At 41.4% G+C, this 13650-nt stretch overlaps 3 protein-coding genes across 3 annotated transcripts; 2 read left to right on the top strand and 1 right to left on the bottom strand.

The window, feature by feature from the left end:
* Positions 1-393: 393 nt before the first annotated feature.
* LOC120804920 lies at positions 394-1299 on the top strand. Its single transcript, XM_040154650.1, has one exon. It carries the CDS (start codon positions 394-396, stop codon positions 1297-1299), a length of 906 nt encoding a protein of 301 aa, XP_040010584.1.
* A 1997-nt stretch (positions 1300-3296) lies between these two features.
* LOC120804919 lies at positions 3297-4184 on the top strand. Its single transcript, XM_040154649.1, has one exon. It carries the CDS (start codon positions 3297-3299, stop codon positions 4182-4184), a length of 888 nt encoding a protein of 295 aa, XP_040010583.1.
* A 4669-nt stretch (positions 4185-8853) lies between these two features.
* LOC120804799 (protease-associated domain-containing protein 1-like) lies at positions 8854-11744 on the bottom strand. Its single transcript, XM_040154435.1, has 5 exons — positions 11519-11744; positions 11141-11241; positions 10929-11038; positions 9804-9971; positions 8854-9685 (listed from the first exon to the last, which is right to left on the bottom strand). The coding sequence occupies exons 1-5, from the start codon at positions 11592-11594 to the stop codon at positions 9565-9567; spliced, it is 576 nt and encodes a 191-aa protein (XP_040010369.1). The 5' UTR covers positions 11595-11744; the 3' UTR covers positions 8854-9564.
* Positions 11745-13650: the final 1906 nt, after the last annotated feature.

Genomic DNA, 13650 nt, shown 5'->3' with positions numbered 1-13650 from the left:
TGTTTGGTTTTTAATATTACAACAATCTAGGACAGCGATGTTTGTAGGTATTTGATTAGAGAGGGTGCCTCCTCTGTATGAACACTCTGAAGTCCCTTTTATGTCTCTGTTAAATGTCATTTTGTCTCCCCAAACAAAAGAGGGAAACTGAAATAGCCGAAAAAATGTAGACCTATTGCCCGGAGTTTTAACTGAAAATGCCTTGAAGAAAAGAAAAATTAAACTTAAATGTGTATCAGGTTATTCGAACAAACAAAAAACCTATTCAGTGATAATGTTAAGTGGGATTAGGTCATGCCTCTTGGGGGAGAGACAGTCTGGGACGACGTGGACAGTGCCTTATCAACGCGCTATATAAAGACCAAAAAAATTTCAGGCTGCTCTATTGAAACGATGCTGCTCTCCAACATCACAGACTCTCTAACAGGGGGACTGCGTCTCTCGGTGGACTTCGACAGCGCCGCTGATTACCTGATTTTTCTTTTTCAACTTGTGTTCGCTACAGCCGCCGTCCTCGTGGCCGGACCGGTGGTCGTCACCATTTCCGCCACCAGGGCGCTGCGCGTCCAGAACCGGTTCATTTTCATGCTGAACACCAGCATTTGCGACACGCTGGTCGGGTTCTCGGTCTACTATCTCGGGCTGTTTGATGTTCAGGAGGGGTACCCGTCTAGACGCGGAACTTACAATATGTTACCTTCTCTCCTTGGGGTGAACATAATGACATTTTTATTCGCCCAGTTCGACCGGTATTTCGCCGTGTGCCACCCGTTCCTCTACACGCGCTTCGTCACCCGGCGCGTGGTCATCTCTGCAAACGCCTACTGTTGGCTTCACGTCTATGCTCAGTCGATCGTGGCAAATTTCTTGCCCCTTCCCAAGGCAATACAGCTGTATGTTTTCAGCATGGTCAGCCTGCAAGTCATCGTGCTCACCAAAGTGGTCATGACGGTCAAGCTGTACTTTATAGCCCGGTTCCAGCTGGAAAGAGACCCTCCCAGCGCCGAGAGAGAAAGCAACAAGGAATCGTTAAGGATCATCATTTTCGTGGTCATAAGCTTCCTGGTGTTGTGGTGCCCCTCTTTCGTAAATATCGTGCTCAGACTGGTGATGGGAAGGGGGCTGACGTTTAGGAACGAGGCCACCAATCTTTTCGCCATCATGGCTCGCTTGAACGCCGTGTGCACACCGTCTGTGTACATCTGGGGGAGTCCGGCTCTGCGGGAGGCCATGGCGAGGACAGTGTGGGGCAGAGCGTGCCCGAGGTGCTGCAGGAGGTCAGAGGTTAAATGTACCTAACCGCTATCAAGATGCCGGTCCTTTCTCCCCGTAGAAAACTTGTGATACACGGCTGTTAACCTGTTTCCGTCTCAGAAATGGCCCCTGTCCTGTGAATGGAAATGGCCGATGAAGAGTCACTGACTGTAAAAAAAAAAAAAAAATGTGTTCACGGGGTCCCCGCCGGCAACTACTGCAAGGACTCGGCGAAAAGGGACCGTGTGTCTTTTCCTTTTTTTCAAAGCTAAACCTGATATAGTATTTTGAAATGTTACAGGAGAAAAGGTTGCTTTTTTTGTGTTGTGCGTGCACAGCTCCACCAGCTTGCTGTCGCACATTATAACAAGTGTTATAGAGTAGTTCGTATGTAAATGGTGCGTTGAATTTGAGTTCAAATAATCAACTATTTGAATATATTACCTTAATCTTTACTATCTATAAGGACAGTACCTCCACAAAGGTCATTCACTCGTCTTTATACTTCAATTATCCAATGAATTTTTAATTTTTTTTTTTTTTTTGAGAACGTTGAAAATGACATGTCATTGAATTAACGAACACGGTCTTCCTGAGGAATGTGTGGATTTATAAGCGTGTGGGAGAAATTCGTCCAGGGGAGCAGTTGGGCAACGTTGCATTAAGAAGCCGAGCCCGGCTGTAACGACAATATATTTGACTTTGCTGCCGGACCTCACTCTGTCATCTGTAGTGCCAAAGAGCTCGAGATAAGTTTACTTGATTTCCAAACCCATATTTTCCAATAAGTCAATAAAATAGTTTGAAACATTTCAAAAACTGTAAATAACTAGCGGGCTGGACTGGCCTACCGTGGACTGCGGGCGAGTCTGGCCCCTGACAGAGTAACACCTTTTTTTCGGCCCCTAAATGAATACTGAAAGTTTTCTCTACTACATCAAAACTTTTAAACACTATTCATAAATTGAACGTACTCTGGACAATGTACTGATAATATCCAATAGAGAGCCCCGATGAATCCCAGTGAAAGTGACCTCATTACCGTGTGATAGCGTCGACCTGTCGTAAAGTGTCGGCATTCTGTGCGTCGTGGACAGCCGCTGCTGCTGAAGTCACCTCTACCAACCCGACGAACGAAGGACATACAAGAACACCAGAAAAACCAAAATCAAACGTCCCTTGTTTTTAAAACAGAGCCTTAAGTCCACGGTGATATTTTAACCACGCGAGATTTTATGTCTCACAAACACCAACGATGAAGATGGTTCAAATCAGCTTGATTGACCACCGGGCCTGGCACCGGCAAATTAAGTTGAACACATATTTCGTCGTCCATTCCTCTAAGTTTTTTTTTTTTTTTTAAAGAGTTGTTTCATTTGGTTAATTTATGTCACCGTGTTTAATTATACATCTCTGTGCTGATAAGATACAATAAAAAAAAATAAAAAATAAAATCGCCTTATTTTTAAATCTCAGGCAGGGAGAACTGTAGTAGATGCTTCCTCCCGTTCAAAGACAATCGTTGGATCAAATACAGCTCAAACGAGTGACGCAAGCTCTTGTAAATTAGCATATACTATCAGTGCAGTGATATGTGGCAATCTGTTCCGATGTTGTGTTGTCTCTATCAGGTTCAGTTACCTTGGAAATATTATTATTATTATTTTTTTTTTGGTAGCAAAGGAAACATTTTATGTTTACGTTCATGATCACATATGATTAGAACTTATTGTTTTTTTTATATTGTTGCTGCATCAGGATGAGGACGTTTTGTTACATAACAGGACCAAAAAAAGAAAAAGAAAAAAAAGCTTAATAAATGTGCCGCATGTGCTGAAGAAAGAATAGGACCAAAGCAGTACTGTTAAAGGACAAACTAAATTCCCCACAGGACTTCTGCATGAGGCTGGTGTTAAGGTTTTGTTTTTTTTGGGGGGGGGCATTACATCAAATCATCTCAAGAGATCCGGGCCGGTGACTTCACGGTACGGTGGGTCTTAGATATAAAATAACGGCGGCACCCAACCACTGGCGCACAAACAATGCTCCTCTCCAACATCACTCACTCTATGACAGGAGCCGTGCCTCTCTCGGTGGACTTCGACAGTCCCGGGGACTACTTCATCTTCATCTTTCAGATTTTATTCGCGACAGCCACTGTCCTCGTGGCCGGGACGGTGGTCATCGGTATCTCGGCCACCAGGGCGCTGCGCGTCCAGAACCGGTTCATTTTCATGCTGAACACCAGCATTTGCGACACGCTGGTCGGGTTCTCGGTCTACTATCTCGGGCTGTTTGATGTTCAGGAGGGGTACCCGTCTAGACGCGGGACTTACAATGTTTTACCGTCACTCCTAGGCGTCAACATACTGACATTTTTGTTCGCACAGTTCGACCGGTATTTCGCCGTGTGCCACCCGTTCGTCTACAGCCGCTTCGTCACCAGACAGTTTGTGATTGGCGTTAACGTCTACTGCTGGGTTTACAACTTTGCTCACTTGCTCGCCAGGAATGTGTTGCCCCTTCCCAAGGCGATGCAGCTGTACGTGTTCAGCATTGTCTTTTTTCAGCTGATCGTGCTCACCAAAGTGGTCATGACGGTCAAGCTGTACGTTATAGCCCGGTTCCAGCTGGAAAGACACCCTGCCAGCGCCGAGAGAGAAAGCAAAAGGGAATCGCTAAGGATCATCATTTTCGTTGTCATAAGCTTCCTGGTGTTGTGGTGCCCCTCTTTTGTGAATATCATCGTCAGATTTGTGATGGGAAGGGGGCTGACGTTTAGGAACGAGGCCACCAATCTTTTCGCCATCATGGCTCGCTTGAACGCCGTGTGCACACCGTCTGTGTACATCTGGGGGAGTCCGGCTCTGAGGGAGGCCGCGGTGAGGACAGTGTGGGGCAGGCTGTGCCCGGGGTGCAAGAGGAGGTAACGGAGGGAGGCAGACACTGTGGGGAAACCCCAAACAAAATTCACTTCCCTGTTCGGCCTATTTATGTTGATTTGTATCCGGTGATGCATTCACTGCTCATTTAAACTGTCTATAACCCCTCTCCTCAGAGTCGACTCCTGTCATGTGAAGGCAGACAAAGAATAGCCCTGGAAATTGAATCCATTCAGCATGTTATTCTAATCAACTGTTTTTTTTTTAATGGCACACTCAATATACAGTCTAAGGGCTTTTGATGCAGACTCTATGATCTGAAAGGTTTCCATCACTGGATCCTACAAGGCCGTGCTAATGTTTCACCAGATGTTGCTTCAGTGAAAGTGTCCCGGTAACGACCCCACGCTGAAACAGGAAGCCTGCTCCTATCAAATGTTTAACTATAGTGCTGTGCTGTAGTCTGAGAGGCAGTGGTACTCAGTAGTTTGTATTCGCACCAGGGGCAGGTCTGAAAAATCTAAATTATTAAACGAATGGCAAATAATGTGTAAGTTTCTTTTTTTTTTTTTTTTTTAAAGTTTACCTTTTATAGTAAATTAATTTGCCATAATGATGTGTGGGCGTAGGTGGACAGAGCTGGCTGCTTGACTGGAAAGTTTGTATCCAGATGACATCTGTCCAGATTAAAAGGACAAGCAGACAACCTGGTGCACTGGTTTAATGAGAATTATGTAAAGGAAAACACTCCTATCATCACTGGTGTTTCCAAAGTGTCTTTGGTCGTGGTAAATTACCTATAGGTTAATTTGTCCCGCTGTCCATGCTTCACTGACGACTTGAAAAGAAAAAGTTGCATCAAATTAGCAATGAGAAGGAGAGAAAACCTAATAAACTTCTCTGATAAGAGTTTTGTACTTTAAATCCATATATGAATAAACAACAAATAATCACAGGCGTAGTTTTTCTCATTTTCTGTTTTCTCCAAGTGAAAGAGGTTGAATAAACACACTTTTCATACATTTGATTCTCTATTCATATATGAATTAAATGTTTGTTGTAAAAAGGCTATCTGAAAGGACCGCAGAATTAAATGTTTGTATTCAGGCCAGGCAGCTCCTGTTAACCTCAGACACTAAGCAAACCTTGTTTACTCCGTGGAACCACAAAGGCCAACACATACTGTAGAGGACTTCAGATTAAATCTCTCAGATTCAAAGTATCTCACGAATTAAATAAAGGAAATCATAAATCCAAACGGCCGTCCTGAGCTTTTTGCACCTTTAGCAAAAAGAAACAAGAAATGTGGCCTTACAGAGGTTAAGAACACCTTTTAGCTGCCTCCAACTTATTGGGTCTATAACAGTGTGTAATGCTTTTTAGGGCTCTAACACATGCAGTTTATCAACCGAACTTATCATATTGCGGCATGGGGGAGGATGGCAAGCCAAAAGAATAGGAAACATGCATTGGTCTCGCTGGCTTAAAGTGCTGATGCTGTGCACAGGGGTTGTCAAGATGATTTAGACCCTCCTTGGTTTTTTAAATATAGTTAGAGTCTAGAAATCCGAGGAACACTAAGGCCCAATGACAGTGACTGATCTATAAGAGTGGTGGGGCAGGTATTGCATGAAGCTGGGAAGTGATTGTGTTCTTTGGACTCTGCACTCGGATCCAGCTATACGTCTCTCAACCCTTTATATTATTCACAGTATCCCAGTCTATAGCTTGTCACATAGGGTACAAGGATCAGTGGAGTTTACAGACCCACTTATATTAGCAATCAGATCCTGGCCAAGCCAGAGCTCTCTGAAGACAAGGAAAAACTCATCAAAAACTGTAAGAAGCCTCATTATGGAAAATTCAAGGCAACGCCTGGCCCCCCCCTCCGTGGAGGACTGGGGGTGCAATAAGAGTTGTAGACGGGCAATGACAGTTACATGCTGTCTATAAACGAAAACTGAAACGAAAACTGTTGCAACTGGCAGACAGAACGATAAAATGCGAGTGCAGTATTGGTATAAGTCCAGTAAGTTTGATATAATAATTACAATATCTGTAAACAGTGGCTCCAACTAGTACAGACTTCAAATCAACTCAAAGCAGGGATTATTATTGTGGCAAAAAAAAAAAAGGGGGGGTCTGCCAATCAACACATAACTACTCTGAGCCTTTGCACTCATTTTAGAAGAACACGTTCTCTGGTGAAAACGAGGAATATCTTTGCAGCATTTATCAACTTGAGGAACTAGCACAGGCTATATACACCTGCTTATACAACCATACTACAAGTGAGTTCTAGGGTAAGACATGTTCAGTAGTTTTGTGGATGCCAAAGGTTCAGGTCCACATGTGTAGGCTATGCTCTTATCAGCAAAAAAAAAAAAAAAAAATTATATTTTATATATAAGAATTAACAACGAATTCAGTGAAATTTAAAAACAATAACATTTTAAAATCAGTTATCAGCCTACCACTGTCACTGTCTCCTCCTACAGCCCACATCCCATCCCTCAACATCAACATGGAAATTACAGGGTGGTCCTCAGAAAACGGCTTCAGAACACGAGTGGATCCCTGTTTTATTCCGCCGTTCAGTCACTTCCCTATCACGATCCTCGCCATCCCCGTTTCACCCGTTCCCCTCTGTGCTGACTCTAACCGCTGTCAGGACAAAATCGCTTTACATTTCTGCTGAACACAAGTAGTTTACTGTCTGTGAAGCATTTTCTATCGATTTCTCTTCCGTGTGCGGGATGGCTTCGCTTCTAAAAATGGGACTTGGGGTGCATGTTTAGGGTCAGCTGCTCCGTTATCCAAAGCCGGGGAGGCAGAACTACACAACACAACGAGTTTGCCGGTGATAGTTGTCGCTAAAGCGACCATGACAGTTGTGACCAGGTACCAGCAGCTGCGAGAGAGAGAGACAGTAAGAAAGAGTGCTTGTTGATCACAATAGTTTTGGATGATGGGGTTTTTTTTTCTGCTGCTGTGGGGCCCGAATATAATCTATAAGATTGCGTTTCGGGTGACAGGGATGTAGGCTACCGTATGTTGACTTTAAAAACGACGCCACGGACCCGCTGAGTATCGTCCGGGAGCAACGATGTGTACTCGGGCCCTCTGCCGGTGGGCGAGCTCTTCCCTCAGGGCGGCCCTGCGGGGAAAACTGGCTGGAGCAAAATCTGCTGCTGCAAACGACCCAAAAAAGGTTGGTTGGATGTACTTTAAGAGAGTTTCCAACATCTTATTTGGATTGTGCGGAAATCAAAAATCTAATCCTACAATCCAATTTTAAATTAAACCCCACATTTAGGCTAACTTAATAAAAAGATATTAACTATCCAAGTCAACTGTGTTTTAAATAAGGCAATAACAATTCTAAATTAGCAATTAATTAGTCTCTTTAAAGAGAAACTGAACTGAAATGGGTCTTGACATGTAATAACAACAAACATTTTTGTGCAATGTATAAGCAATTTTTCAACTCTATTGGCTTGATTGGGCTCTGGTTTTTTAGTAGGGCAAAAAGTGAAAGGGATTTCTAAGGAGAAAGGAAAAAAACAAATGGTGCTTAAATTATAATTTCTTTCTGCTGATTAAACGAAGTACAAAGATCAACAATATCTGTATATTTGGCAATAAATAAGGTATTTTCTTTTCCAATTCATATTGAATATCCATAATAAAAGTTTATTGTGATTGTGGAAAATCTCCTTTGCAATTTTACTGTTACATCTTAGGTCAAGTCAGCACCATCTGAAGCCAATTTAGAGTACAAGGTTAGCATCTGCAGACAACTGAGATGGGATTTAAGTTGCAACTATTAGTTTGGGATAGCTTTAATAACTATCGGATTCTGTCAACTGCACGGACAATTGACATTTGTGCAGTCATATGAAATCAAACAACTAAAACAAAAAATTATAGACCTATATGGTAAATACATTTGATTTTTTTTAGGTAATATTATTCCAGATTAAACTGCAAAAAACTCCAAGTGACTGCTTTGCATGTTATTTTAACAAACTTTAGTGCAGCTATAGTCCATATAAAATACAAGATGGGGGATGATTTCTTTTTCACTGACAAGCTGGCGTGCTCCCACTAATGGCTTTGTTCCCACATTATTTTTATTATTGTTGCAGTCTAGCTTCTGGTCACCAGTTGCGATGTGTACAACCTTCAATAGGCAACGTTATTCACTTTGAATGTATAAAAAAGGTGGTTTACTGGGATATCCTCTAGGACCGTGATTAATTGGTGAGGAGGTAATCCAATAGGTTTGAATTGTAACATTTTTTTCTGCAGAGCGCTGCAAGTAATACAGGATCTCCTGTACTGGCTAATACCGCTTGGGGCTTTACAAGAACTGTTCTCGGGGTAACTTTGGCAGGGAACAACAGATGTCTTTAATTTATTTTATGTACTTTGCAGCATTTTAATATCGTCATAAATTGTACAATTGTACTTCTTCCAATTCAGGAAGACTATTTGTCAGACAGCCCCCTTTTTATTAGCTTTACTTTGTAATCGCTGTGTCATTCTTGTTTATCTAAAATGCAGTGTACACATTTGTCTGGATCAGGAGTATTGATTATACTACGAGTAGATTATACTACTACAGTAGTCTAGGTGATTAGGCTTCAGGCTAAAGTGGACAAAAATGTTTGTATAGCCTTTAAAGTTTTACCTCAGAAAGGCAATAAACAAGAAGTTTCATTTTATATTTATTTACCATAAGAAAAAGAATTTTCATTTCTGATCAGAGGGCTACCCTGTTCAAGTTCATGCAGATAAACAGGACTTTATTTACATTTTTACAGTGAGACGACATTCCCAGTATGCTGTATCGTAGTCAAGTATAGCATATGTTGTCATAGCCTGTTTTTTTTCTCCTTTCCTATAGTGGCCTACGCAACCACTTGTACTATTAGACAAGATAGAAGAAACGGTGTGCTTCAATCTGTATGTGTTGTATGTATGCATATCAAATTTTCCAGTTTCATCACTCACTTGTGCACAACAGATCATCTGAACACAGATTCCTAGAAATTGCTCTCCTGGAAGACACACTCATAATCATGACCATTGCATGGCTAATTATTGAAATTTCAGATAGGCACTGAGCATTCATGTTTCTTGTTTGTCTGACTTTTACAAGGGTTCCAACAAAGAGGTTTGCAAAGAGGTTTCTGCACATGCCTTTGGTTGTGTATGTAAGCATGATCATTATGTCATGATCATTACTGTCATTATTCATTTTATTGGTTCATCACTAGTGTGTGTGAATTTGTTAAGTGAATTTGTTAACTACCACCAAAGACTTTCCCTGCAAGGCTGTGAGTTTATTGGCTGCTGATTAGACACGGAGGAAACAATGTTGACTGATATAGGAAGTGGATGAAGTTGTTGGTGTGCGGCACTTCTACCACAGTGTCCATGGCGGCTGCTTGAGGGGGAATGAGGCCAAAGAGGAAACATTGACAGGAATGGAAATGACAGCCCACGGCAGTGCTTGTCTCTGAAGAGATCGTCTGATCATCATCCTAGAAAACAGAGAAAAGAGGAACAAAATTTGTTAATGTCCCAAACTATGTTATATAAATGCTTCTACAAAATAACAAAAGCTCAGAATGACTGTTCGCATGTCTGCATCTGTCTTACCCGTCACGTCCCAGCAGAAATAGAGCAGGTATGCTTGGTTTGGCAGTGGTTCCATCAGTGATCATATCAAGGTACTGACTGTCATTGTCCACTGCATTATCAGCAATCAAAACAGCTTTGCCCCCTGCTTCCTCCACATGTTGGGCCTTTTGTACAAAGGAGCAACCTCTGCAGGAAAACAGAGAAAGAAATGTGAGAAACTATTTTAAAATGTGCCAGCAAAAACAAGTTGTAATATTACCAACGTTCTCTGTATAACCCCCAAATTACACTAAATATTCAACATGACACGTTAGTGTCTTGGTATTTATTAAATAGCCAGAAAAATAGCTTACTGCCATTATGTTTAAAACATCTTTAAAGCTGAAAGAGTTCAATTTAGGCTTAAGAGAGTGTCTGCCAAGCAGTGTCCAACCAAGTACAACTCAGTTTGGGACTGGGGTTGTGCAGTCAGGTCTGATAAACTGTGTCGACCCTTATATGTTAAACATGGTTTTTCAGTTACTACTACATTTTCTAGCGGCTAGTGTTCTGCTACAAAAGAAAGACTTTTTCCCTATTTACAACCTTTATAAAAGAAACAACTGTACAACAATCAAGAAAATTTACTAAGCGTGAATTGTAAAAATGGCCACATGAACATTCTATTTTAATGCCAGTCTTGCGTGCAAAGGTGCCCCCTCAGTCAGAGGTATACTCTTATGTGCATATGCCTTTGTTCAAAAAATGTAGAATACAAATGAATAAACTTAAAATATCAATTATAGTGAGAATAAATTAGTCTTTTTGATACTTTTTTTTTAAATACCAGAGGTAACACATGACTTGCACCTACAATACAGCAGCTCAAACTGTCCTCTTCAGGCTATGATAGGACAATCAAGATTAGAACCACACATACACTTATCACAGTTTCCTTACTAGTAGTCTACTCAATTGCCTTCTTTTCTTACAGACACACCCTGGGCTGCTTATCTTAAGCTCAGTCCCAGGCCACAGCTTCAATTAGTCTCCTTTCCCACCCCTCAACTGCTAAATGGATCCACCCAAGCTTACAGTTTCAGTTTCCCATCCCTAGTTTGTTTTCACATCCTCAATAACTAGTGCTGCAGCATGTTTACATACCCTCTTTCCACGAGGATTACTTGTCCCTGAATGATTTCTCCGTCCTTTAAGTCTGAGCAGCCATCTGCTGGGTCTGCTGGCACCAGGAAAATCTCATCATAAAATGATGTCTGGTAACCAAGGGAGAGAAGAGTAATGTGATTAGAGGGGGCGTGCAACACGTGTGTCTGAGACTCGAGAAAATTAAATTCAAATGAAGAAAGAGTACTTACAAAATCTCCTCCAAAGTCTTTAGCAGGTGCTGCACTGAAGATGTACCCTATATCCTCTGGACTGATGACCCGGAAATACAGCAGCTCATTGATCCCAAGACCTGAAGCAGTTAAAAAAAAAAAAACAACAACAAAAAAACACTTACCACGACTATCCGAACTCAGATATGCGTGTAACTGCATCATCAGCATGAAGTCAGTGCTGGTTAACCGCAGCAGCAGAGCGATAAGCGATGGAAATTCACAGGGAATGTGACACAGCACACCTCTGCACTTGACTTCCTGCACGTGTGTAAAGAAAGGTTAAATAAACGCCTCAGCTAACACCGGCCGTTAGCTAAAGTAGCTGTTAGCTAGCCTTTGAAACTCGCCTCTCACCTGACATGCGACTGAACGGCAAGAAAACACTCCACAGGTACAAAACTAAAGCTGCTGTGCCAACAACCTTGGCCATGTTCAAGACATTTGCAACGTTGCGTTGCTCAGCGTGGCTTAAATTTTGGCAGGGGCATTTGGTCCGTGTGTAGCACAGGTTGTGGCTAGGCCAGTGAGCAACAGAGCAGCAGGTTAGCAACCGGAATCACTCTTCCTGTCATGCGCATGTGGTACAAAGCCGAATTAACGTGCTGGGGGGCCGCGGGGGCCGCGGGCCCCCCCCCGTTTTCTGGAACTGATACAACTCCCTGTGCAGTGTGTAGCCTACAGTTTTTATATCCTAGCCTGTCTGGCAATAACCCCAGTTTTTGCTATTCATGTATTATACTGCACAGGCCTGACATTAATGGTCATAGAGGAAACCATCGGTTTCTTTAAAAAATTATCGGAGTTTAATGTTTGAAAAGCCCAGAGGGTCGTTCAGAAGGCACTTCCAGAATCGTCGGGACTCATGTGTCTACTGCATGACTTTAAAATTTTTAACCCGCTTTGCAAAATGTACCGCTGTTTCCAAATCTACCCAGGTAGTTAGAAGTGTCTGAGCAAATCCCCAGTTAATTAGGGAAACTGATGGTTGGCAGATTCATATCACAGTAGACACAGCAGGAAAAACATTAAAGTAATTGTTAGACATTTTGGGAAATTCACTTATTTGCCTTCTTGCTAAGAATTAGATGAGAAGTTTGGTACCACTCTCATCGCTGTATGGTAAATATGAAGCTACAACCAGCGGCGTCTGAGCTTTTTTTAGCACAAAGACTGAAAACACAGGAAAACAGCTAGCCTGGCTGTCCAAAGGTAAAAAACCCGCCTACACCTCTAAAGCTCACTATTTAACATGTTTTTTTAATCATTTGTTTAATCCACAGAAAAACTGAATTGTAATAACAATTTTGTGGTTATAAAAAGGATTATGTGCCAAACAATTTCTTGGCCAGTGTCTGCCAGTTACCTGGCCACCTCAGGTTGATGAAGAGTTTCCAGGACTGGATTTAACAAACAAAATATAACATGTAAATCAGTCACCGAGGTGCTCGAAGATGGATTTTGTTATCTTTCCATAGTGCCATGCTTGCTGTTTCTCCGTGTTTCCAGTCTTTACACTAAGCTAAGCTAACCGGCTCATGGTGATAGCTTCACATTTATCATACAGACACAATCACAAAACGTTAAACTATTTCTTTAACAATGGCTTTTGAAGCGCCCCACTAAGCCCTGACAGTGTGACAGTGAATCACAATGCACAATACCAGGACTCTGAAACCGAAGCAGCTAAATGGAATTCAGCCATCATTCATTTTACTTTGTACACCTGTGTTTTTCCTACTGTTACGTGTCAAACTGTATTTGGGGAAAAGGGCCAGTTTGGGAATATGCGAAAATCTTGGTCCAATAATGTCACACAGTAGGTCTTAAATCTTGACACAGGGACTGTCCTCAAATCAGGGTGTCAATAGTGGGTAATAAGTATTGCAAGGCCCACCTTCAGGCTCTTATCACCAGTTGATATTGTGCTTCAGTGGTGCGTGTTTTTTCAGATTTCCAATTAGATTGGCATAAACCTGTTAACTCACAGTAATTAGTTATCAAAGTGTTATTATATAATATGTGTGTAATATTCAATGAGCCATCCATTAAATTATCATAAAATTGAAAGGGCATTTACCCAGACTTGCTTAAAGAGAAAACATTTCGAAAACTCACTTGTAAAGTTGAGGGATTGGCTTGTATTTTTATCTCTTGAAGATTTTTATACAAATGAAGTGCAATATTAAAAAAAATCAACTACAATAATTCCTTTTGTTTAGCAATAAAATTCAAACAACATTGAACATTTCCAGCTGCCAAGAAAACAATTGAAATAATAATGATAATTATAATAAAAATGAACAATTACCATGCCTTCTTCAGTTCAGAGCTTTTAGAAATTAAGTTTAAAGTCATTACCATCCCTTGTATTTTTCTTCAAGCAAGCGACAAATGCAATCAAAGGTACAATTTATTTAATACATACTGTATGTATACATGTATATATAAGTATACAGTATATACAAATATTCTTAGCATTATAGTGT

The sequence above is a fragment of the Xiphias gladius genome, chromosome 19, assembly GCF_016859285.1.
Source record: "Xiphias gladius isolate SHS-SW01 ecotype Sanya breed wild chromosome 19, ASM1685928v1, whole genome shotgun sequence".
NCBI lineage: Eukaryota > Metazoa > Chordata > Actinopteri > Istiophoriformes > Xiphiidae > Xiphias > Xiphias gladius.
This window is presented reverse-complemented; position numbering and strand designations above follow the sequence as displayed.